Below are 24963 nucleotides of genomic sequence, written 5' to 3' on the forward strand. Positions count from 1 at the left end.
AGACTCTACCAGTGGCCAGATTAGGATGCAGTCACTCACTCCTGCTGATCTGGCTGAATCTGCAAAGCCCTTAGGTTCATGCCAACGAAGCCCTCCACCCTGAGCAAATCAGGCCCAGTGGTCACTCACACATCGATTGATGCCGGCTCCATCCTAATGTTCTGCTTCCACGTAGACTCTGCTTCTACTTTGCTTTTGAAAACATTATGCAAAACATCTTCCTTTCAAGTGCCTTTGACACACCTGGGGCACACAGGTGGAAGAGCTAGTGCAGAGTCAGATGCCTGGACTCGTCCTGAGTCAGGATTAAGTGGATAAACACACATGGTGCCAGGTACTCAGTTCATCACTGTGATTAGAGAAGCATCATGTCCCACCCAAAGATACTTCCTAATCTAAGCACAACCAAAGGAACAGAGCTGTGGAGGAGCCACTACCCTGACCCTCCAAGGCCACAGGTACCACCACATGACCAGGGGGTGCTGACAGCCCAATCAAAGATAATGATGTGACTGTCTTCCTTTCATCTGAAAAAGTTCCAGTGAATTACCCCCACTTAAGAAACAGATTAAACAGTACTTTCAAAACATTAATAACATTTAAATAAACACTTCTTCCTCAACATAAAAACAAAGATGAACAATGTAAACAAGAACAAGTCGTGCTGATTGGTCTAACGTCGGAAGGCAGGTGTATAAAAGACTGAGACTGAAGGACTTATGTATTCTTCATATCTCACCTGTGAACAGGATCCATCCTCCACACTGACATCATGACCGTCTCCTGCTGCACCTCTTGCTGCCAGCCCACCTGCTGCAGGACCACCTGCTGCAGGACCATCTGCTGTAAACCAGCCTGCGTGACCTGCTGCAGCACACCCTGCTGCCAGCCCAGCTGCTGTAGCTCCAGCTGCTGTGAACCCTGCTGCTCACCCACTTGCTGTGAGACCACCTGCTGCAGGACCACTTGCTTTAAACCCACTTGCGTCTCCAGTTGCTGTAGCACACCATGCTGCGAACCCAGCTGCTGTGTGTCCAGCTGCTGTGAGCCTTGCTGCTGCCCCAGTTGCTGCATCACCCCCTGCTGCCAGCCCTGCTGTCCCCCAACATGCTGTCAGACCACTTGCTGCAGGACCACCTGCTGTAAACCATCCTGTGCCACCAGCTGCTACAGCATTCCCTGCTGCAAGCCCAGCTGTTGCATAACCACCTGCTGCCAGCCTTGTTGCCCATGATCAGCTCCCAAAGAACAAACATCTGCACAACAAACTTCTCTCAACTGATTTACTTTACTGCACAAATTCACCTCTTGCCTTCCCTGAAAACCACCATGCTATAATCAGAAAATCTATTCATCATCCCTTTCTTTTTTTTTCTTTTTGCGGTACTGGGGATTGAGCCCAGGGGCATTCTACCTCGGAGTTACACCTCCCCAGCCCTATTTTTTATTCTTTATTTTGAAACAGGGTCTCACTAAGTTACAGAGGGCCTCACTAAGTAGCTGAGGCCAGCTGAGAACCTGCGATCCTTCTGTCTCAGCCTCCCACATACTGGGGTGAGAAATGTGCACCACCACACCCGGCTTATTCATCATCCCTTTCTACCAGCTTCTGAATCCACTGGAGGGAGTAAGGAGTACTGCTTTCTCTTCCTGAGACCTTGTGCCAGCTCTGTATACCCTTGATATGGATATTCGGTCTTAGCTTCATTTTTGAGCCAACATCTTCATCTCTTCATCTAAATCACTTAGGAAAACGCATCTTTGTAAAAGTTTCATCGCATTATTCAACTGCCCAATCATCTTTCTATTTGTGCTTTCCTTTGCTCTCTACCTCAAATTTCTGTTTGCTCCACCCTCTTCTCATAGTCTCCTTCACTTGCCTTTCTAGATAAATGCATCCTAAACGAATTCTTAATAAACTCAGAACCATCGATCATTCCATATTGTCTTTATTTTTCTATGGTACTACTAAAAATCATTAGAAGCAAAAATATAAAAGGAAAAGAAGCAATTTCAGTCTGTAGACTATGTTGAGACATCAAAAGTTCATTACTGTCAAGAAAAGAATCAGCAGAAAGGTCAAGGAGCTTCATAGATATTTGGGAAATATAATATAATGTAAATATTTATATATAATATAAACAGTTCTTCTTTCTATACTGACATTATTCAAAGATCCCAGCAAAGCTAGGATGAAAGGATAGGAGAAGAAGAAAGCTGAGGTTGATTAATGGAGGAGCTACACCTGAATATGAGTAAAAGTATGAATATAGCATGGTTAACCTGAACACTCATTGTTGGGAAGAGGAAAAGGAAAATGGCAGGGGGGCACCAAGCACAGTTTAAATGTATACCACTTGCAATAAAAATTAATTAATTAAAATAATGATCAAAGTTGTCCATTCTGGGTACAATTGTACTTCAGGGTCTACTGTCACACCAAAACAAATAAAAATTACACAAAAAGAGATTTTTAGGATACCAACAAAGATGTTATCGTTACACTTTGCATGAAAAATTATGCTTTTATAGTAAAAATCTATAATCAACTACTCTGAGCTACATTATGATGTCAGACTACAGTGTACCATAAAAGTATATAAAAATTATTGGATATAACCACAAAGCTCAAATTGAAGGTAAACCTACAAAAATGGATTGCTTTCAATAAGTCAGATCCATTAAAACTATAGATTTTAAACTATAAGACATATAGTGATTAAAAAGTAAAATACCTAAGAATATATCTAATGAAAATGGGAAATACCTCTAAAAATAATAATGAACGTTTCATGAGAATTCTATATGTAATTTTATGCCTAGTTATATATCCAATAGAAATGATCACTCTATAAAATGCTCTGTATATATAGCAGCATTAATAGTTCCAAGCCAAAAAGAATTTAAAAGCCTGCATGCTTATCTAGAAGATCATCAACAACTCAATTGTGTCAAATTCATTCACTGGAAGAATATGTGACTCTTAGACTGAATATACTAAACATAATTATTGTTACAGTAGGATATCGAATATCACCTGAAGAATTCAGATTTGATTTAGTCAAGTCATAAGGGTTGTGATCTCATCAATAAATTAGATAAATTCATTATAATCAGTTTATCTGAGTGATAACCTAGGCTGGTAGGATGTGGCTGAAGAAGTTGGGTCCCTGGAGCGGGGGGCGGGGGGGGCTCAGGGATTGTGCTTGTGTCTTCCAATCCCTTTGCTTGCTGCCCCTCTCTTTCTGCTTCTGGCCTCCATGAGCTTTGTATGCCTCTTCTTCTTCTTCTTCTTCTTCTTCTTCTTCTTCTTCTTCTTCTTCTTCTTCTTCTTCTTCTTCTCTCTCTCTCTCTCTCTCTCTCTCTCTCTCTCTCTCTCTCTCTCTGCTTTCCTCTGCCATTTCCTAAGCTTCAGACCCTGGCCTCACATGAACTGAACTCATAATCTTCAAAAGACTCTGATCAAATAAATTTTTCTTCATCTAAGGTGTGTTGTCAGTTGTTTTGGTTAACAGCAGTGAGAACATTGATCAAGACAAGTATGTTGATGGTTCTCACACTCCAACTATACATAAAGAGAAACCACTTTTTTATTTTCATTAGCATGAGAATAAAAATGACAGCACTGACCTAGAGGGTTATACATCAGCAGGGTAATCAGCTCCCTTTGGGGAGAAAAGAGAGGATAAAATTTTTAGAAAACACAGTTAATTTCTATTTCCTATCCTGTTAAATGTGGCTTGGATATAGTTCCTTAATAACATGTTATGAAGGCAACAATTAATAATTTGCATCCTTTTTAAGTTAATGGTAGTCATGTAAACATTTGAAATATGCTAATCCTAAAAGGCAAATCACATATCACTGCACCTAATGCTAGTTCCCTCATGCAATAGAAAAGAATCAAAGAATGCAAAAGAGAGGATGATTGCAGAGGAGAAAGAAAGAATCCGAGAGAGAGGGATACACAGACATGGAAGGAAAGAAGAAAAGACACGGAATGATCCCTGAGTGAATATATGTCTACTCCACTAGTGGCCAGAATAGGAGTCACTTGCTCCTCCAGGTCTGGCTGGATCCACAGAGTCCACAGGCTCATCCCACTTAGCCCCTCCATCCTGAGAAAACCAGTACTAAAAGTCATTCACATACATAATTATCATACCTGTTCCATCCTGATGTTCTGCTACTGTCTCTACACACAGGTCCCACTTCTGTTTAGCAGTTGAAGACATTGTGCCAAACATCTTCTTTTCAAGTACCTTTGACACACCTCAAACATTGGTGGAAGAGCTGATACAGAGTCAGATCCCTGCACTAGTCAGGAGTTAGGAGTAAGTAGGTAAACACACATGGTGCCGGGTATTCATTTCACCTCTGAGAATAGATCATCAAAAATGCCTCTCCCAGAAATATTTCCTAATCTAAGAATAGCCAAAGGGTAAAAGTAGTTAAGGAAAAAGTTCCTTGACCCCTCAAGTCACAGGAGTTACCACATGACCAGGTGATGCTCAGAGCACAATCAGAGCTAATTGTTTATCTGTCTTCCTTTCATCTAAAAAAAGTTCCTATGAGATACCCCACTAAGAAACATGTTAAACATTTAACTTCAAAACATTCGTAAGGCCGGGCGTGGTGGCACACACTTGTAATCCCCGTGCTTGGGAGGTGGAGACAGGAGGATCACATTGATTCGAAGCCAGCCTCGCTGGCTTAAGAGACCCTGTTTCCAAATTAAATATAAAATAGGTCTGGGAGTGTAGCCCGGAGGTAGAAGGGTTTCCAGGAACCCCAGTACCACCAAAAAAAATTATAATATTTAAGAGACCATTTCTTCCTGAACAAACACAAATTATAGATGAAACAAAATGTAAATAACTACAGGGAAATGTCCTAATAATTGGTCTAACCATCAGAAGCTGGGTATATAAAAGATTAAGATTGAAGGAGTTACAATATTCTTCAAGTCAAACCTATAAACAGGATCCACGCTCCACACTGACATCACGACCAACTCCTGCTGCTCCCCTTGCTGCCAACCCACCTGCTATCAGACCATCTGCTGTGGGACCGCATGCTTTAAACCAACCTGTGATACCAGCTGCTGCAGCACACCCTGTTGCCAGCCCAGTTGCTGTGGCTCCAGCTGCTGTGGGTTAAACAGCTGTGAGTCCTGCTGCTGCCAGCCCTGTTACCCACCCACTTGCTGTCAGACCACCTGCTGTAGGATGTGCTTTGAACCAATCTAAATGACCAGCTGCTGCTGCAGCAAGCCCTGCTGCCCGCCTAGTTGCTGTGTTTCCAGCAGCTGCAAGCCTTTCTGTTGTCCCAATGCCTGCATCATTCCCTGCTGCCCATCTTACTGCCTCCTGCCAGAGCACTTGCTGCAGGACCATGTGCTGTAAGCCATCCTGTGTCACAAGCTGCTGCTACAAGCCCAGATGCTGCTGGTCTTGCTGCCCATCATCAACTCACAAAACACAACCTCTGCACAACCAGACCTCTGTGAACTGATTTGCCTTACTGCACAAATTCACCTCTTGCCTGGTCTGAGATTAATCGTGTTATTACAAAGAAATTTGTTCCTTTTTTTTTTTTTTTTGGTGGTACTGGGGCTCCTGGAAACCCTTCTACCTCCGGGTTGCACTCCCAGACCTATTCTTTATATTTTTATTTGGAAACAGGGTCTCTTAAGCCAGCGCAGCTGGCTTCGAACCTGCGCAGTCCTCCTGTCTCCACCTCCCAAGCACGAGGATTACAAGCGTGCGCCACCACGCCTGTCCGGTGTTTGTTCCTTATTTTTAAAAGATTGTGAATCCCCTGGAGGGAGTGCAGAGTACTGTACCCTCATCCTCTCTTACTGAGGATTGTGGATCTTGTGCCAGATTCATAGACCCTTGATGGGGAGGTGGGGTCTTGGCTTCAATTCAGGGCCAAGATATTACCTCTCCACATAAATTACTTAAAAAAATGCTTCTTCATAAAATTTTCATGGGACTGTGTAACTAGCCTATCAACTTTCTCATCGTGCTTTCTTTCACACTGTAATACTGACCTTGCATGCTACATTTCCCTGCCATAGTCTCCTTTAGTTGTGTCCTTAGGTATCAGCATTCTAAATAAATTCTTAATAAACTCAGAACCATCATTAATTCCATATTGTCTTTATTTTTTCTGTAGAAAGAATGCCTGACATGAGATTTACATGCTTGATAAATTTTTTATGTGCAAAATATATTGTCTTCTACCACACTCTCTAGGCACAATATTGCACGAAAGATCTCTAGAAGCTATTCTTCTTACCTTAATAAAACAGAACATCTATTGATCAGCAACTTCCTACTTTCTTCCTGGTAACCATGATTTTATTCTTTCCTCATCTGAGTATAACTATTTTTTATACCTCATCTAGGTGGAATCATTCTACAATTGGCTAGGTTTACTTAAGAGAGTCCCCTTGGCTTTTATCCATGTTATCACAACTGGGAGTTTTTCCTTCTCCTTTAAGGCCAACCCATTCCATTGTATGTCTACACACCACTTCCCATATCTACTCATCATGGACACACATGAGGATGCTTCCCTCCTTAGCTATTATTAATAGTGCTGCCATGAACATGAGAGTGCTGATATTTCTTCAGGATTCTAATTTCAATTATTTTACCTAAATCTCCTGAGGAAGAGGGGATAGATCACATGGTATTCTGTTTCTAACTTTCTGAGGGTGCTCCTTACACATTTCCCCAGATCCTAGACCATGTTGCATTCCAGCTTGGATAGAAGGGTTACAATTTCTCCACCTTTATACTCTTGAGTGTTTTATAAACAGCTAGAGTTTTCCAATACTGAAATTATTGCAACTTTGTAATATTATACCAATATCTTATGACATCTTATTCAATATGGGCAAAATGCTTGACATTGCACAAGGACCTGGATGATCAAGAAACAATGTCTCTCCCCTGCATTACGCTCAGTGGGCACTGACAACAATTTCACCTGTTCACTACACCCAGCCTCCACCTTTAACCTTTAACCTTTGTAGTGGAATGCCATGCTGGTTTTTTAAGCCATTTATTTCTTTGTACAAGAGCCTCAATCAGGCTAGTGTAAATTCTGCTCATGTTAGTGCTACTCATTACATTTATGGAGCCTTGGCACCAATGAACTCTGCTCCTACTAATGTCAACTTTCAATTCCACTGTCCAGGAATAATCTGCCCTCTCTTATTTCCTTATGTTTTCTTGTCTTGTGGCACATGAGAGCACAGGCCAAAACTGGATGTTTCCAATTTGTTACTGTGAACTCTAATGGAGTTGAGTTCTAACTCTTTAAAGTTAATTACAATATTGTCATATGAGTGTAGTTACATTCATGGTTTTTATGTTCAAAGAGCACAGGGGCTCTTTCTAATGTAAGAGATGACCACCATCAGACACTTTTCAGATCCAAGCAAAGAGTCAGTAGTTTCAACTACTTTCAGATAGACAAATGCTCCAGGTCTCTGAGAAACTAACTGTTTCTATCATGTCACACACTGTTGGTGGGAGTGCAAGCTAGTTCAGCCACTATGGAGATCTGTGCGGAGATTCCTAAGAAAGCTAGGAATAGATCCACCATACGATCCAGCTCTACCCTCCTGGGTAATTTTCCCAAAGGGTTGAATCCAGAGAACTATAGCAACATATGCATACCTATGTTCATATTACAATTCATAATAGCCAAAATATGGAACCAACCCAGGCCTCCATAAACAGATGAATGGATTGCAAAACTCTGGGAAATACACACAATAGAATTCTACTCAGCCATAAAGAAGAACAAAATGATATCATTTGCAAGAAGATGGAAAGTCCTGGAGAGCATTATGTTAAGTGAGATCAGCCAAGCACAGAAGGAGATATGTTTCCTCTAATATGCCCAAACTAGGGAACGTAGAGGATACCAGTGGGACTCCAGATAATGGAGGGGAAATACCAGCAAAGCTTGAATGGAAAGATAGGGGAGGAGGAAGACTGAACTTGATTAATGAGGGTCTACATCCAAATATGTGTAAAATTATGAATATGGCATGGTTACCCTGGACAATCATTGGTGGGAGGGAGGAAGAAAAAACAGGAGCGGGGGGGAGAGGGCACCAAGTATAGTTTAAATGTATACCATTTATGTTCAATAAAAATAAAAAAACATATGGCCATAAACTATAATTATATTCTTGGCTTACTTGGCATTTCTTCTTAAAAACACTTAATTCACAACTTGAATTTAGAATCGTGGTGAAAGTCAAAAAATACAAGGGCCCTCTCTAATGTTATACATGACAGACATCAGAAACATAAGAATAAATCTAATGGAAAATGGGCAGGACCTCCAGAAAGAAATGAGTAAACATTTCACATGAGAATTCTATAAGCAATCTATATACATTCAGTAGAAATGATCAGATACTTTATATAATTCTCCATTCAAAAATTATCCAGCATGGAGCCAGTGAGGCTGGCATCGCAGCCTGCCGTGAGGCATGGCCGGTGCTGGGACCTCCGAGGCCAGTATTGGAGCCGGCCGAAGGGTTAGGCCGGTGCTGGGGCCAGCGAGGCCAGGATAAGAGCCTGCCGAGGGGTTAGGCCGGTGCTGGGGCCAGTGAGGCCAGCATTGGAGCCTGCCGTGAGGCATGGCCGGTGCTGGGGCCTCCGAGGCCAGGATCGGAGCCTGCTGAGGGGTTCGGCCGGTGCTGGGGCCAGTGAGGCCGGCACCGGAGCCTGCCATGAGGCAAGGCCGGTACTGGGGCCTCCGAGGCCGGGATTGGAGCCTGCCGAGGGGTGAGGCCGGAACTGGGGCCAGTGAGGCTGGCATTGGAGCCTGCCGCGAGGCAAGGCCGGTGCTGAGGCCTCCGAGGCCGGGATCGGAGCCTACCTTCAGGCAAGGCCGGTACTGGGGCCTCCGAGGCCAGAATAAGAGCCTGCCAAGGGGTTAGGCCGGTGCTTGGGCCAGCGAGGCCGGCATCGGAGCCTGCCATGAGGCAAGGCCGGTACTGGGACCTCCGAGGCCGGGATAAGAGCCTGCCGAGGAGTTAGGCCGGTGCTGGGGCCAGCGAGGCCGGCATCAGAGCCTGCCGAGAGGCAAGGCTGGTACTGGGGCCTCCGAGGCCAGGATAACAACCTGCCGAAGGGTTAGACCGGTGCTGGGGCCAGCGAGGCCGGCATCAGAGCCTGCCGTGAGGCAAGGCTGGTACTGGGGCCTCCGAGGCCAGGATAACAACCTGCCGAAGGGTTAGACCGGTGCTGGGGCCAGCGAGGCCGGCATCGGAGCCTGCCGTAAGGCGAGGCCAGCATTGGAGCCTGCCGTGAGACATGGGCAGTGCTGGGGCCTCCTAGGCCGGGAACGGAACCTGCCAAGGGGTTAGGCCGGTGCTGGGGCCAACAAGGCCAGCATTGGAGCCTACCATGAGGCTAGGCCGGTGCTGGGGCCTCTGAGGCCGGGATTGGAATCCTGCCAAGGGGTTAGGCCGGTGCAGGGGCCAATGGCCAGCATCGGAACCTGGCGTGAGGCAAGTTCACTCCTGCGGCCTCCAAGGCTGGGACCAAAGCCAGCTTAGGGGTTAGACGGGTGCAGGGGCCAGCGAGACCAGAACTGGGGCCTCCCATGAGGCAAGGCCGCTGCTTGAGCCAGCGAGGTCTGGATCAGTCCACTGAGTAGCCAGGCCACTACTGGGACCATCAAGAGTGGGATCGGTACTTGCAACGTGGCATGCACAGAGAAATATCGCAGAAAATATAAATCAGATGCTTCTCTTAATCAGCAATAACTAGGAGGAAAAGGGCAACAGGAAGAGGTTGAGCTATAGAAAGGGCCCTATAGTGAAGCAACTAATGTGACCAATCAGAGGGTATGTAATACTGGAGGACGGAGCCTCTTTAAAACGCAGGAGGTACATAAACAAATGTATCAAAGTAAATCACCAAAGAAGCGTGGGATGGAGGGAGGGGGAGGGAATGGGATGGGGGCTGGAGGAGAGCTAATTGGATGATGTGTGCTTGTATATCCTCTCAAGTCTTGTACTCCAATGTGATTGATATATGACTACAATGCACCAATTTAAAAAATAAATTAATAAAAAATAAATTAAAAAAAAAACAAAAATTATCCAGCATTAATAGTCTTAAAATGCAAAAAACTGCATGTTTACCCAGATGGCCATCAATAATTCAATTGTGTCAGAATCATTCACTGGAAGATTATATGCTCTGACAATGAACATACTAAACATAACTATGCTGATGAATATCACACTTCAAATACAAATACAATGCCGGGCGTGGTGGCGCACACTTGTAATCCCCGCGCTTGGGAGGCGGAGACAGGAGGATCACGCAGGTTCGAGGCCAGCCGGGCTGGTTTAGGAGACCCTGTTTCCAAATAAAAATATAAAAAATAGGTGTCTGGGAGTGTAACCCGAAGGTAGAAGGGTTTCCAGGAACCCCAGTACCACCAAAAAAAAAAAAACAAAAACAAAACAAAACAAATACAGTATATACATATCTTATATTCATTAGCATAAGAGTCAAAATGGCAAAATTAACCTAAAAAGTGATAATGAATGATTAGTTTCTTTGGGGAGGTGTGAGAGGATAGGATTTGTAGATGATGGTCTAATTTCTTTTTTAATTATAATAATGTCTATCTTATTTTATTACTGTACTATAATCATACATCGTGATAAAGTCCAGAGTGCTAAAAGCACACAGCACCCAGTGTTCCCTTCCCCAGTCCCCCCCGCCATTTTCTCCCCTCCCCAACTCCCAGTGTGACTGGCATTGATAAATTGTGTGTGTACATCATGTTCACTAAAGCGTTTTCCTCTTTGAGGCTCCCTCCCCCTTCCCACCTCCTCAGTTAGGTCCCCTCTCTCACTCCACTAATGTCTCTTCTCCTTTGTCTGGAGTCCCTCCTATGTCTCAATTTCTCCTTAGCTTCCACGTACGAGGAAAAACATCTGTGCTTTCACTTTTTGTGATTCGCTGATATCACTTTGCATAACATTTTCCAATTTCAGCCATTTCTCTACAAATGACATAATTTTGTTCTTTTTATGGCTGAGTAGAATTCCACTATATATGGATCTCATAATTTTGTAATCCCATTCATCTGTTGATGGACACCTTGGCTGGTTTGATAGTTTGGCAATTATGAACGGTGCTGCTATAAACATGGCTATACATGCATTATTTTTGTAGTCTAGTTTTAATTCTTTTGGGTAGATACCAAGGAGTAATATAATTGGGTCATATAGTAGGTTTAGGAATAGAGTAATTTCTATTTCCTAACCTGTTAATAGTGGCTTGGGTGTGTTCAATTAATAATATTTTATAAAGTTAGAAATTATTCATTTGAATTTTTAAATTATTTTAAAGATGTTAACCCTCATATAAAAATCATATATCATGAGTTTTACCTGACTTTAGTTTCCTCATGCAATAGAAAAGAAATTAATCTATGAAATAAATGGAATTGCTGTGAAGGAGAAAGAAACAGAGACAGAGGGACAAAAACAGAAGGAAAGAAGGACAGACATAGAATGGTGCATGACTAAACATAAGACTCTCCTAGTGGCCATAAAAGAGATTAGTCACTCGTTCCTCCTAATTTGGCTGAATTTTAGAGTCCCACACGCTCATGTCATACAGCCCCTTCATCCTGGGTAAATCAGTACTCACATGTCTACTGATACCTGCTCCATTCGAATGCTCTGCCTCTGATTCTACAAATAGCTCTGCTTTTGTTCTTCCACTGAATACATTATTCAAAACGTCTTCTCTTCAAGTGCCTTTGACACACCTGAAACACACGGGTGAAAAAGCTGGTACAGAATCAGATATCTGCACTACTCCTAAGTGAGGATTAATTGGGCAAACAGACATGGTGTCAGGTACTCAGCTCATCCCTGTGAATAGAGCAGCATCCAGTCTCTCCTAGATACACTTCCTAAGCTAAACACAGTCAAGGATACAAAGCTGGAGAGGAACAAATCTCAGGTCCTGTGTATTCTCAGGCCACAGGAGCTACCACATGACCAAGTGATCAGAGCCAATCAAGACGGTATGACTGTCTTCCTTTCATCTGAAGAATGTTATTGTGAATTATCCCCACTTAAGAAACAGGTTTAAAACGTACTTTTAAAACATTCATAACATTTAAAGAAACACTTCTTCCTCAACACACGCAAAAGGAAGACAGAAAATAAGGTAAACAAACAAAATCCTGCCAATTGGTCTAACTGTGAGATCCTGATGTATAAAAGACCACAACTGTAGGAGACGACATATTCTGTGAAATTCACCTGAGAACAGGATCCACCCTCCACACTGACACCATGGCCTGCTGCTCCCCCTGCTGCCAGCCCACCTGCTGCAGAACCACCTGCTGCAGGACCACCTGCTGGAAACCAGCCTGTGTGACCTGCTGTAGCACACCCTGCTGCCAGCCCAGCTGCTGTGGGCCTAGCTGCTGCCAGCCCTGCTGCCCACCCACTTGCTGTCAGACCACTTGCTGCAGGACCACCTGCCTCAAACCAACCTGTGTCCCCAGGTGCTGCAGCACACCCTGCTGTGAGCCCAGCTGCTGCGAGCCCAGCTGCTGCGAGCCTTGCTGCTGCCCCAGTTGCTGCATCATCCCTTGCTGCCAGCCCTGCTGTCCCTCAACCTGTTGCAAGACCACCTGCTGCAGGACCACCTGCTGTAAACCAACCTGTGTCTCAAGTTGCTGCAGCACACCCTGCTGCAAGCCCAGCTGCTGTGAGCCCGGCTGCTGTGAGCCTTGCTGCTGCCCCAGTTGCTGTATCACCCCCTCCTGCCAGCCCTGCAGCCCACCAACTTGCTGTCAGTCCACCTGCTGCAGGACCACCTGCTTTAAACCAACCTGCGTCCCCAGCTGCTGCAGTCCATCCTGCTGTGAGCCCAGCTGCTGTGAGCCTTGCTGCTGCCCCAGTTGCTGCATCACCCCCTGCTGCCAGCCCTGCTGCCCCCCAACATGCTGTCAGACCACTTGCTCCAGGACCACCTGCTGTAAACCATCCTGTGACACCAGCTGCTGTAGCACACCCTGCTGCCAGCCCAGCTGCTGCCTGTCCAGCAGTTGCCAGCCTTGCTGCCCTTGATCAGCTCCCAAAACACCAACAGCTGCACAATCAAACTTCTATCAACTGATTTTTCTTACCTCACAAATTCACCTACTACCTTGGCTGAGAATCATCATGCTATAACCAGAAAATCTACTCTCTACTCCATTCTAAGAGCTTGTCAATGCCATGCAGGAGTGGGGAGTCCTGCGCCCTGTTCCTCTTCTTCCTCAGCCCTTGTGGACCTTGTGCCATCTTCATGGATCCTTAATGTGGACATGTAGTCTTGGCTTCAATTCTGAGCCAAGATCTTCCCATCTTTATCTAAATCACTTACAAAAGCACTTCATAAAATTTTTATAGGATTATGCAACTGGTTGATCATCTTTCTAATCATGCTTTCTTTTGCACTGAACTTCAGATTCCTGCATGCTCCATTCCCCTCTCATAGTCTCGCCCAGTTGTCTCTTAGATAAAGCATCCTGAATAAATTTTAATAAACTCAGATAATCATTCATCCCATATTGTCTTTATTTTTCTGTGTAACAAAACATCTGACATGAGATTCACATGCTCAATGAAGTTTTGTGTGCAAAATGCATTGACTTCTTACACACTCTCTAGGAACAAGATTTCACAAGAGGTCTCTAGAACCTGTTCCTCTTTCCTAAATAAAATAAAATATTCTTAATTAGCAACCATGTGCTTTCTCTTTTGGTAACTGCCATTCTATTCTTTAGTGAAGTTTAACAATTTTCCACACATCATATAAGAGAATTGTCTAGTACATGCCTTCAAGGACTGGCTCCGTTCATTTAGGAATGCCCATCAAGGTTCATGCATATTATTACAGTTGGCAGTATCCAGTTTCTCTTAGGTACCTTCCTGCTCTGTTTCTATAAGATCAACTTTTTAAGATTCCTCAGTAAGTGACATCACAAGGTGACTGCCTGTCTCATTTCCTTAGCATAATGCCCTCCAGTTCCATCCACATTGTCATGAATGACAGAATTTTCTTCTCTTTTAAACACTGTATGATGTACTGAGTTTATCATTCAAATTCAAAGTATCAACTTCTCCCCATGCGCCACGCATTAGTTTGGTATTTTGGTTTTCATTCTTTAGAATGGCCATTCTTCCAAAAGTGAGCTACAGATTTAACCAATACCCATTAAATTACCAAGGTCATTCCTCACAGACACAGAAAAATGAGTTCTTAAATTCATTTGGAACAACAACAACAACAACAAAAAAAAAAAACAGAATAGCCAAAGTAGTTCTCCGCAACAAAACCATGCAGGAGGCATCACAATACCTGACTCCTCATGTTTGGCTTAGTGTTTGACTCTGATATGTTTATGAATGCACATTAAGAAATTTCCCTCTTTCCCCTTCCCATGCCCCTCAGGTCATCTTATTTGCTTACCTATGGTATGAACAATTCTGCACCTATTTGTATATCCAACAGAAATGTTCAGATATTTTCAAAACACTCTGCACAAAAAATAGTTTATAGAGGCATTAATTGTAATAGTCCCGGGTCGTAAACAAGTTGCATGTTCCTCCAGAGGACTCAGTTGTGTGAAATTCAATCAAAGATTAAATGACACAGAAAATTGACATACTATGCACAATTATGCTGGTGGATCTCACACTCATAATATGAATAGAGGACAAACAACATGATTAATTTTATTTAAGAGCCAGAAAGCCAAAATTGACCTAGAGGGTCATAAGTCAATAGGGTGATCGGCTCCCTGAAAGAAGTGAGAGGATACAATCTGTATGAAATGGTGTTAATGTAGATTTCCTAATGTTTAAGAGGGGCCCTGCAGGCATAACTATCAAAAGTCCTACAGGTTCATCCCAGTGAACCACTCCCTTCTGAGTAAATTGGGATCAAAGGTCACACTCACATCCATTGATACCTGCCCCATCCCACATTTCTGCTTCTGCTTTTTTCTACAAACTCTGCTCTGTTCTTCTGTGAAACAAATTATGCCAAACATCCTTTTTCCAAGTGCCTTTTATACAAGCAGGTGGAAGAGCTTGTACAGAGATAAATGCTCGCACTAATAATGAGTCAGGGTCAGGGTTATGTGGGAAACTATGCATGGTGTCAGGCATGTAGTTCATCACTGAACAGAGCAGCATCATGCCCCTCCCAGAGAGACTTCCTAATCTAAGCACAGTCAAAGGAACAAAGCTATGGAGGAACAGCCACCCTGACCTTCCAGGCCACAGGAGCCACCACATGACCAGGTGATGGTCAAAGCAAAATCACAGCTAATGGTTGACTATCTTCCTTTCATCTGAAGAAAAGTTCCTGTGAGTTACCCCCACTTAAGAAGCAAATGAAACACTTACTTAAAAAATATTCATAACATCTAGAGAACCAATTCTTCCTTGAAAAAACACAAACTACATTAAAAAAATAATGTAAATAACAATAAAGGAAAAATCCTACCGTTGGGTCCAAACTTTCAAGGCTAAATGTATAAAAGACCTAGATTGGAAGGAAATTTCATATTCTGCAAATCTCATCTGTGACCAGGATCCACCCCCACACACCTACACCATGGCCAACTCCTGCTGCTCCCCTTGCTGCCAGCCTACTTGCTGCAGGACCACCTGCTGGAAACTAGCCTGTGTGACCTGCTGCAGCACACCTTGCTGCCAGCCCAGGTACTGCGGATCCAGCTACTGTGGGCAAAACAGCTGTAGGTCCAGCTGCTGCCATTCCTGCTGTCCACCCACTTGCTGTCAGACCACCCGCTGCAGAACCACATGCTTTAAATCAGACTGTGTCTCCAGCTGTTGCTGCACACCCTGCTGTGAACCCAGCTGCTGTGTTACCAGCTGTTGCCAGCCCTGCTGCCCTTCCCCTTGTTGTCAGACTACCTGCTGGAAACCATCCTGTGATGCCTGCTGCTGCAACACACCATGCTGCAAGCCCAGCTGCTGTGTGTTCAGCAGCTACAAGCCTCGCTGTTTTCCTAATTGCTGCATCATTTCCTGCTGCCAGCCCAACTGCTGCCGGCCTTGCTGCCCGTGATCAACTCTCCACAGCACCAACATTGGCGTAAACTTCTCTCAACAGATTTGTCTTACTGCACAATTTTACTTTTTTCCTTGGCTGAATTCATCATGCTACTACCAGAAAACCTGTTCATTGTCCCCTTTAAGAGCTTATGAATCTCCTGGAGGGGGTGGAGAGTACTCCACCTCATCCTCTTCTTTCTGAACCCTTGTGGGATCTGTGTTACCTTTATACATAATTGATGTGGATGTGTGCTTTAGGCTTCAGCTATGAAGCATAATCTTAACCTCTAAATAACTTACAAAAAGACTACTTCATAAAAATGTCTTGGTTTTATGCAATTGACCAATCATATTTATAATCCTATTTTCTTCAGAGTATTGCATACTCTTGTTTCCTGACACGGTCCTCTTTATCGTCTTCTTAGGTAAAAGCATCCTAAATGCATTATAAATAAACTTGGTTCCATAATTCATTTCATATTGTCTTTTTTATGAGATGAGAACACTTGTCACATTATATGCAAAACACTTACATTCTATCACACTCCGTAGGCACAATATCATACAGCAGATCCTTAGAAGCTACCACTCATTTTGCCTGAGTGGAATATCTATTTGCTATCAACTTTCTAATCCCTTCTATCCCCAGACTCTGGAAACCATCCTTCTATTCTTTTCCTCTCTGAATTTAATAATTTTACATACTTCATATAGGTGCATCATGTACTGATTTTCCTTCTGGGACTTGCTTGGTTTCTTGGTTTTTTTTAAGAGAGTGTCTTAAGTTTCATCCATGTTATCACATTTTGAAAAATATCATTCTCTTTCAAGGGTCAATATTATCCCTTTCTATGTCTGTGTCCCATTTTCTTTATTTTATTTTATTTCATTTAAAAAAATTTTTTTTACTAGTGCACTGTAGTTATACATCTTAATGGAGTGCAAGATGGTAGAGGCATACACGTACACATCACTTACCCAATTGCTGCCCCATTTGTCCCCCCTTCTCCTTCTCAGGTTTGGCTTAGTGATTGACTTTGATATGTTTGTGACTGTACATTCTGTATATTAGGGCATCTTCCTATCCCCCTCCCATCCCCCTGTTAGATTGCCTTATTTGTTCATCTATGGTATCTGCTTCTTTGTCTAGAGTTCCTCCTATGACTCATTTTCTCCCTATCTTCTGCATAGTAGGAAGAGCATCCAATTTCTTATTTTTTGTGATTGACTAATCTCACTTAGCATAATGTCCTCCAGTTCCACCCACTTCCCTGTAAATTACATAATTATGTTTTTCTTTATGGCTGAGTAAAACTCCATTGTGTACATATCCCACAGTTTTGTAATCCATTCATCTGTTGATAGATATCTTAGCTGATTCCATAGTTTGGTAATGGTGAATTGTGCAGCTATGAACATAGATATGTATGCATTTGTTTGGTAGTTTGGTTTCCATTCTTTTGGATAGATACCCAGAAGAGGTATTGCTGGATTATACGGTAAATTTGTTCTCAACCTTCTAAGTATCCTCCATACAGTTTTCCAAAGTGGTTGCACTAATTTGCAATCCCACCAACAATGTATTAAAGTTCCCACTTCTCCACATCCTCACCAGCATTTGTTGTTGTTTATGTTTTGAATGATTGCCATTCTAGTAAGAATTAAGTAAAATCTCAAGGTAGTTTTGATTTGCATCCCTCTGATTTCTAATGATGTTGAGCATTTTTTTCATACATTTATTGGCCATTTGAATTTCTTCTTTGGTGCAGTGTCGATTTAGTTTACTTGCCCATTTTTTGATTGGGTTATTTGTTTTTTTAGTGCTAAGTTTCTTGAGTTCTCTGTATTCTACAGATTCAATGCAATACCAATTAAATTACCAAGGTCATTCCTCACAGACATAGGAAAATCAGTCCTTTTAAATTCATCTGAAAAAAAAAAAAAACAGAATAGCCAAAGTAGTTCTAAGCAACAAAAACCATGCAGGAATAATCACAAAACCTGACCTTAAACTATACCACAAAGCCATAGTAATAAAAACAGCATGTTACTGGCACAAAAACAGATACATAGACCAATGTAACAGAATAGAAGACTCAGAAAAAAATCTGCACACTTACAGTCAATTGATTTTTTACAAAGAAGCCAAAACCATACACTGCGAAAAAGATGGTCTGTTCAACAAATGGTGTTGGCAAAATTGGTTAACCACAGGCAAAAAAAATGGAAGTAAACCCCACTTTCTCATCCTGCACAAGAGTCAATTCAGGATGGATTGAAGGCTTGGAAATTAGACCAGATACCTTGAGACTCATTGAAGAGGGCATAGATCCAACACTGCAACACATAGGCACAGATAAAAATTTTCTCAACAAGACCCCGAAGGTACAAGAAACTAAAAGGCAACCTGGGATTGCATGAAACTGAAGAGCTGCTGTACAACAAAGGAAACTATCAAGAACCTCAACTGAAAGGCAACAGAATAGAGAAGATTTTTGTCAACTACTCCTCTGATAGAGGACCAATAAGTAGAATATACAGAGAACTCAAGAAAGCACTAAGAAAACTAATAACCCAATCAAAAAATGGGCAAGTGAATTTTTTGTGGTACTGGGGTTCCTGGAAGCCCTTCTACCTCTGGGCTATGCTCCCAGACCTATTTCTTATATTTTTATTTGGAAACAGGGTCTCTTAAGCCAGTGCAGCTGGCTTTGAACCTGCGCAATCCCCCTTTCTCTGCCTCCCAAGCTCAGGGATTACAAACGTGTGCCACCACACCTGGCCTGGGCAAGTTAATTAAATAGATACTTCACACACAAAAAAAAATTCAAATGGCCAATAAATGCATGAAAAAATGCTCAACATCATTGGCAATCAGAGAGATGCAAATCAAAACTACCCTGAGATTTCACCTAACTCCAGCTAGAATGGCAATCATTCAAAACACAAACAACAACAAATGCTGGCAGGGATGTGGAGAAATGGGAACTCTAAAACACTTTTGGTGGGATTGCAAATTAGTGCAACCACTTTGGAAAACTGTATGGAGGAAGAATGGGAACGAACTTACTATTTGATCCAGCAATACCACTTCTGGGTATCTACCCAAAAGAAAGGAAACCAAACTACCAATGCATGTGTATCTATGTTCATAGCTACACAATTCACCATAGCCAAACTATGGAACCAGCCAAGATGTCCATCAACAGATGAATGGATTACAAAACTGGGATATGTACACAATGGAGTTTTATTCAGCCGTAAAGAAAAACATAATTAAATTATTTACAGGGAAATGGATGAAACTGGAGGGTATTATGCTAAATGAGATTTGTTAGTCCAAAAATATAAAAAATCAGATGCTTTCCCTAATATGCAAAAGCTAGGGAGAAATGGGTAACAAGAGAAACTCTAGATGAAGAAGGAAATCCTATAGATGAGCAAATAAGGTGACCTAACTGAGGGGATGGGAGAGGAGGACGAGGGAAACTCTCTAAAGCATATGATGTACTTTAACAAACATATCAAAATTATTCACTAAAGCAAGCATGAGAAGGAGGGAGAGGGAGGGAATGGAGTGGGAGTAGGTAAGGGCTAATTGAGTGATGTGTGCATGTATGTCTCCACCATCTTTTATCCCATTAAGATGTATGATTACAATGCACCAATAAAATTTTTTTAAAAAGAGGGTGATCAGCTCCCTTCAGAGAAAAGTAAGAAGATAGGACTTACACAGAACATGGTTATTTATCTTTTGTTTCTTTTTTTGTTTGTTTGTTTTCTTTTTGTGTGTGTGTGTATGTGGTACTGGGGTTCCTGGAAGCCCTTCTACCTTCGGGCTACACTCCCAGACCTATTTTATATTTTTTTATTTGGAAACAGGGTCTCTTAAGCCAGTGAGGCTGGCTCCGAACCAGCGTGATCCTCCTGTCTCCGCCTCCCAAGCACAGGGATTACAAGCATGTGCCACCACGCCCGGCTGGTTATTTATCTTTTCTTACCTGTAAAAAATGGTATGGATGTGCTTAGTTAATGATATTTTATAAGTTTTCAATGAATAATTTTTTATCTTTTGTAAATTAATGTAGACCTAAAAACATTTTATATAGGTTGGTTTTCAAAGACAAATTATGTATAAACTCATCTCTCTTAATTCCTTTGTGTAATAGAAAGGAAAGAATGGAAGAAACCAACAAACAGAATTCTCATGTAGGAAGCAGAAAGAAACAGAGAAAACGATAGGCAATTACAGAAAGAAAGATAAAGATCCCTGACCTATGGTGAGTCAACTGATACACAGATTATGACTATAGTTGCCTGCTTCTCCTAGTTGAGCTGGGTCTGTAGAGTCCAACAGACTCCTCCCAGTGAGCTCCTATATCCTGGGACAATCAGAACCAATGGTGAGATACACATCCATTGTTACCTGTTCCATTCTAATGCTCCACTCCTACACATTGGCTCTGCTTCTATCTGCTATGGTAGACAATGGGCAAAACATCCTTGTCCTAAGTGTCTTTGATACACCTTGGACACACAGGTGGAAAAACGGATACAGAGATAGATGCTTGAATTAGTCCTGAGTCAGGATCATGTGGGCAAACACATGCGATGCCAGGCACTCAATTCATTGCTTCAAATAGAGCAGCATAGTGCCCCTCCCAGAGATACTTCCTAATCTGTCAGCCAAAGGAACAAAGCTGTAGAGCAACAAGAACCCTGACCCTCACAGGCCAGTAAGAGTGACCACATGACTGGGTGATAGTGTGCAGTCAGTATTAATGGTGTGACTGTCTTCCTTTCATCTGAAAGCTTTCCAGTGAATTGTCCCTACTTAAACAGATCAAACACTCACTTTCAAAATATTTGTAACATTCGGAGAACCACTTTTTTCCTTGACAAACATGAAGTGAAGATAGAAAATAATGTAAACAAAAACAATGAAAAGTCCTGTTGATTGGCCCAAGCCTTGGAAGACCAAGGTATAAAAGATCTAAATTGTAAGGAGTCATCATATTCTTCAAAACTCACCTGTGAGCAGAAACCCACCTTCCATATTGGCACCATGGCCAACTCTTGCTGCTCCCCTTGCTGCCAGCCCACCTGCTGCAGGACCACCTGCTGTGAGACCACCTGCCAGAAGCCAATCTGTATGACCTGCTGCGGCACACCCTGCTGCCAGCCCAGCTGTTGTGGCTCCAGCTGCTGTGAACCCTGCTGCCCATACACATGCTGTAAAACCACCTGCTGCAGGACCACATGCTTTAAACCCACCTGTGTCTACAGCTGCTGCAGCACACCCTGCTGTGTGCCCTGCTGCTGTGACACTTGCTGCTATGAGCCCAGCTGCCGCGTGTCTAGCTGCTGTGAGCCCTGCTGCTGTGAACCTTGCTGCTGCCCCAGCTGCTGCATAGTCCCCTGCTGCCAGCCCTGCTGCCCCACAACTTGCTCTCAAACCACCTGTTGCAGAAACTCCTGCTCTAAAGAAACCCATGTGACCAGCTGCTGTAACATACCCTGCTGCCAGCCCAGCTGCTGTGTGCTCAGCTGCTGCCAGCCTTGCTGCCCATGATCACCTCCCAAAGAACTAGTATTTGAACAACCAAACAGCTGCCCACTGGTTTGCCTCATTGCACAAATTCACCTCCTGCCTTGGCTGAGAACCATCATGCTATCACCAAAAAACATCTGTTCATTATTCCCTAAGATTCATCATCCCCTTTCCAAGCTTGTGCATCCCCTGGAGGGAACACAGAGTACTGCAACCTCATCCTCTTCCTGAGGCCTTCCTAGATCTTCTGCCAGCTTTGTAGATCCTTAATGTGGTTGTGTGATCTTGGCTTCAATTCTCAGGTCAACATATTTACTTCTCCTCTAAGTTACTTCTTCAAAAAAAAATGTAGAAGTTTATGCCACTAACCAATCATCTTTATAATCCTGCTTTCTTTCTCCTGCCCTAGTCACCTTCAGCTGTCTCCTTAGGTACTTGAACTCTTAATAAATTAATAAATTCAGAACCAACTTTATTTAGTATTGTCTTTATTTTCCTATGGAAAGAACACTTGACGTGGGATTCACGTGATTGAAAGGCTTTATATGAGCAATGTGTTGTCATTCTGTCATACAATGTATGTTCAATATTGTACAACAGATCTCTACAAGTTATTCATCTTGACTTGAATTGAAATACCCATTAATTAGTTCCCTCCTACCTCCTCCTAGCCCCAGCCTCTGGAAACTACCCTTCTATTCTATCCTTATCTGAGTTTAATGGCTTTATATACTTCATACATGTGGAGCCATATAGGACCTGCCTTGGGGTACCGGCTGAGTTCTTTTAGGAGAGTGTCCTCAAAGTTCAACCATGTTATCACAGGTGAGAGTATGTCTTTCTCTTCTAAAGCTGAATACAATTTCATTGAATGTCTGTATTCAGATTTATTTTTATATGCTCATTCCTTGATGGACGTGAGGGCTCCTGCCACGTGTTGGCTGTTATTCACAGTGTAGCTATGAACCTAGAAGTGTTAACATCTCTTCAAGATTTTGATTTCAATTATTTTCCCTAAATCCTCTGAAGTAGGGTTGCTGGAACATATGGCATTTTGTTTTCTAATTTTTTGAGGAACCTTCATTAGTGTTTTCATAGCTCCTGTACCATATTAGATTGCATCTTGTTTACAAAGTTTCAATTTCTCCACAAATTTATGAACTTTTTTACTCTATTGGGTATTTTTAATGCACACAGACACAATTTTCCAATATTTTAATTATTGCAGTGTTGGAGTAATATACCAATGATTATTGGCATCTCGGGCAATCAGGAAAATAGCATTGGTATTGGTATTGCTGAAGAAATTGAAATATTAAAAAGCAATGTCCCTCCGTTGTTCCATATTCAGGTGGCCCTGTCGACAATTATATCTCTTTCTCTCAATCTTCCAACACTGAACTTTCATGGTGGACCACCCATTGCATTTTTAAAAATACATATTTGTACCAGGCTTGGTGGCGCATGCTTGTAATCCCAGCGCTTGCGAGGCTGAGACAGGAGAATCGCACAGGTTTGAAGCCAGCCTCAGCTACTTAGTGAGGCTCTCAGCAACTTAGTGAGACCCTGTTTCCAAATAAAGTGTAAAATAGATCCGGGAGTATAGCCCGGAGGTAGAAAATCCCCTGGGTTCCACCCCCAGTACCACCACCAAAAAAAAAAAAATATATATATATATATATATATATATATTTGTTGATCAACAAATATATTTAAAAATATTCAACAGCATTAGCAATCAAGGAGATGTAAATCAAAACTGCATTGAGATTCCATCTAACACTAATCAGAAAAATTATCATCAAAAAAACAAACAATAAATGCTGGCGAGGATGTGGGAAAATAGAAACTCTTCTCCACTGTTGGGATTGTAAATTAATGTAGCTGCTGTGGAAATCAATGTGGAGATGCCTCAAAAGCTGAGAATAGATACACCATATGATCCAGCTATACCACTCCTGGGTATTTTTCCAAAAGGACTAAAATCAGATTATAGTAATACATGTATATCCATGTTTATAGCAGCACAACTCACAATAGCCAAATTATGGAACCAACCCAGGTATCCATCAACAAATGAATGAATTACAGAATTATGAGACATACACACAATGGAATTCTTTTTCTATTTTTTATTTGGAAACAGGGTCTCTTAAGCCAGCAAGGCTGGCTTCAAACCTGTATGATCCTTCTGTCTCTTCTTTCCAAGTGCGGGGATTACAAGCACGTGCCACAACACCTCGCTACACAATGGAATTCTACTCAGCAATAAAGAAGAACAAAATTATGTCATTTTCAGGAAAATATATGGTCCTGGAAAACATTATGTTAAATGAAATTAGCAAAGATCATATGTTTTCTCTCATATGTGGAAGGTCCTCTTTCTATAATTTGAATTTTGGAGTAAAGTCATTAATTTATTCATGTTTTGCAGAATAATATAGTTTTGTATAAATGAGCAATATCAATTTTTAAAAATTTGTTCTGAATTTAGTTTTATTTTTCCAAGTGCATAAAAAAGCTCAACAACTTTTCAACAAATGTCTTCTTAGAACAGATGCAGTGGTGCAGGTTTACAATCCCAGTTCATGAGAGGATCAGACAAGAGGATCTCAGATTTGAGGCCAGTCTCAGGAACTTAGTGAAACTCTATTTCAAAGTTTAGAAATAAAAAAGACTGATAATAAGGCTTGGAGATAGAATACCCCTGGGTTCAATTACCAGTACCAAAAAATAAAAAAATAGTTACTGCCATGGTGTGAATCCCAGATAAGAACACTTGAGACATTTTAGGATTCTACCAAAAAGAGAGCTACTGCTCCCTGGCTAAGTTTCTACAAGAACACAGCTAATATATCTCATATATATAATAGTTTCTTCCAGAAAACCAGCACAGAGAGCTACATCAAGGCCCAAGTGGGTCACAGGAGGGTGGAGTATCTGACTTCTCTAGAACTGACTTGATTAAAGAAAGTGGAGGCAATACAATGAAAACAGAAGAACACACTGTAGATCATACATCCTTCATAAGACAGAGTCAGATGCATGACCATATCCATGTGATTATATTCACATTGAATTGTTTGGGGAGATGAAAGTCAGTCTTAACATTTAAAAATGTTTCAATGCTTTCATCACATTTACTGAAAAAGTTAAAATAATCATAAGATTACCTCTATAAACATCATTCTATAAGCAATACATTCTCAAAACACCCCAACAATGAGGTGCTTTAAAAGTCTCAATAGTGTTATTG

The 24963-nt window shown here is 42.1% G+C and overlaps 2 protein-coding genes across 2 annotated transcripts; both read left to right on the forward strand.

Annotated features, from left to right (window-relative positions):
• Window positions 1–772: 772 nt before the first annotated feature.
• Window positions 773–16169, forward strand: LOC308275708 (uncharacterized protein; the record flags this gene model as incomplete). Its single annotated transcript, XM_080714060.1, is given in 3 exon segments — window positions 773–1153; window positions 12350–13130; window positions 15625–16169. Coding segments are annotated over 3 exon segments (1707 nt in total).
• Window positions 16170–21221: 5052 nt separating this feature from the next.
• LOC308275709 (uncharacterized protein) lies at window positions 21222–21728 on the forward strand (the record flags this gene model as incomplete). The annotated part of the gene is made up of 1 exon (XM_080714061.1): window positions 21222–21728. One exon carries the CDS (start codon window positions 21222–21224, stop codon window positions 21726–21728), a length of 507 nt encoding a protein of 168 aa, XP_080570187.1.
• Between the last annotated feature and the right edge of the window lie 3235 nt (window positions 21729–24963).

The sequence above is a fragment of the Muscardinus avellanarius genome, assembly GCF_963383645.1.
Source record: "Muscardinus avellanarius genome assembly, chromosome: 16".
Lineage (NCBI taxonomy): Eukaryota > Metazoa > Chordata > Mammalia > Rodentia > Gliridae > Muscardinus > Muscardinus avellanarius.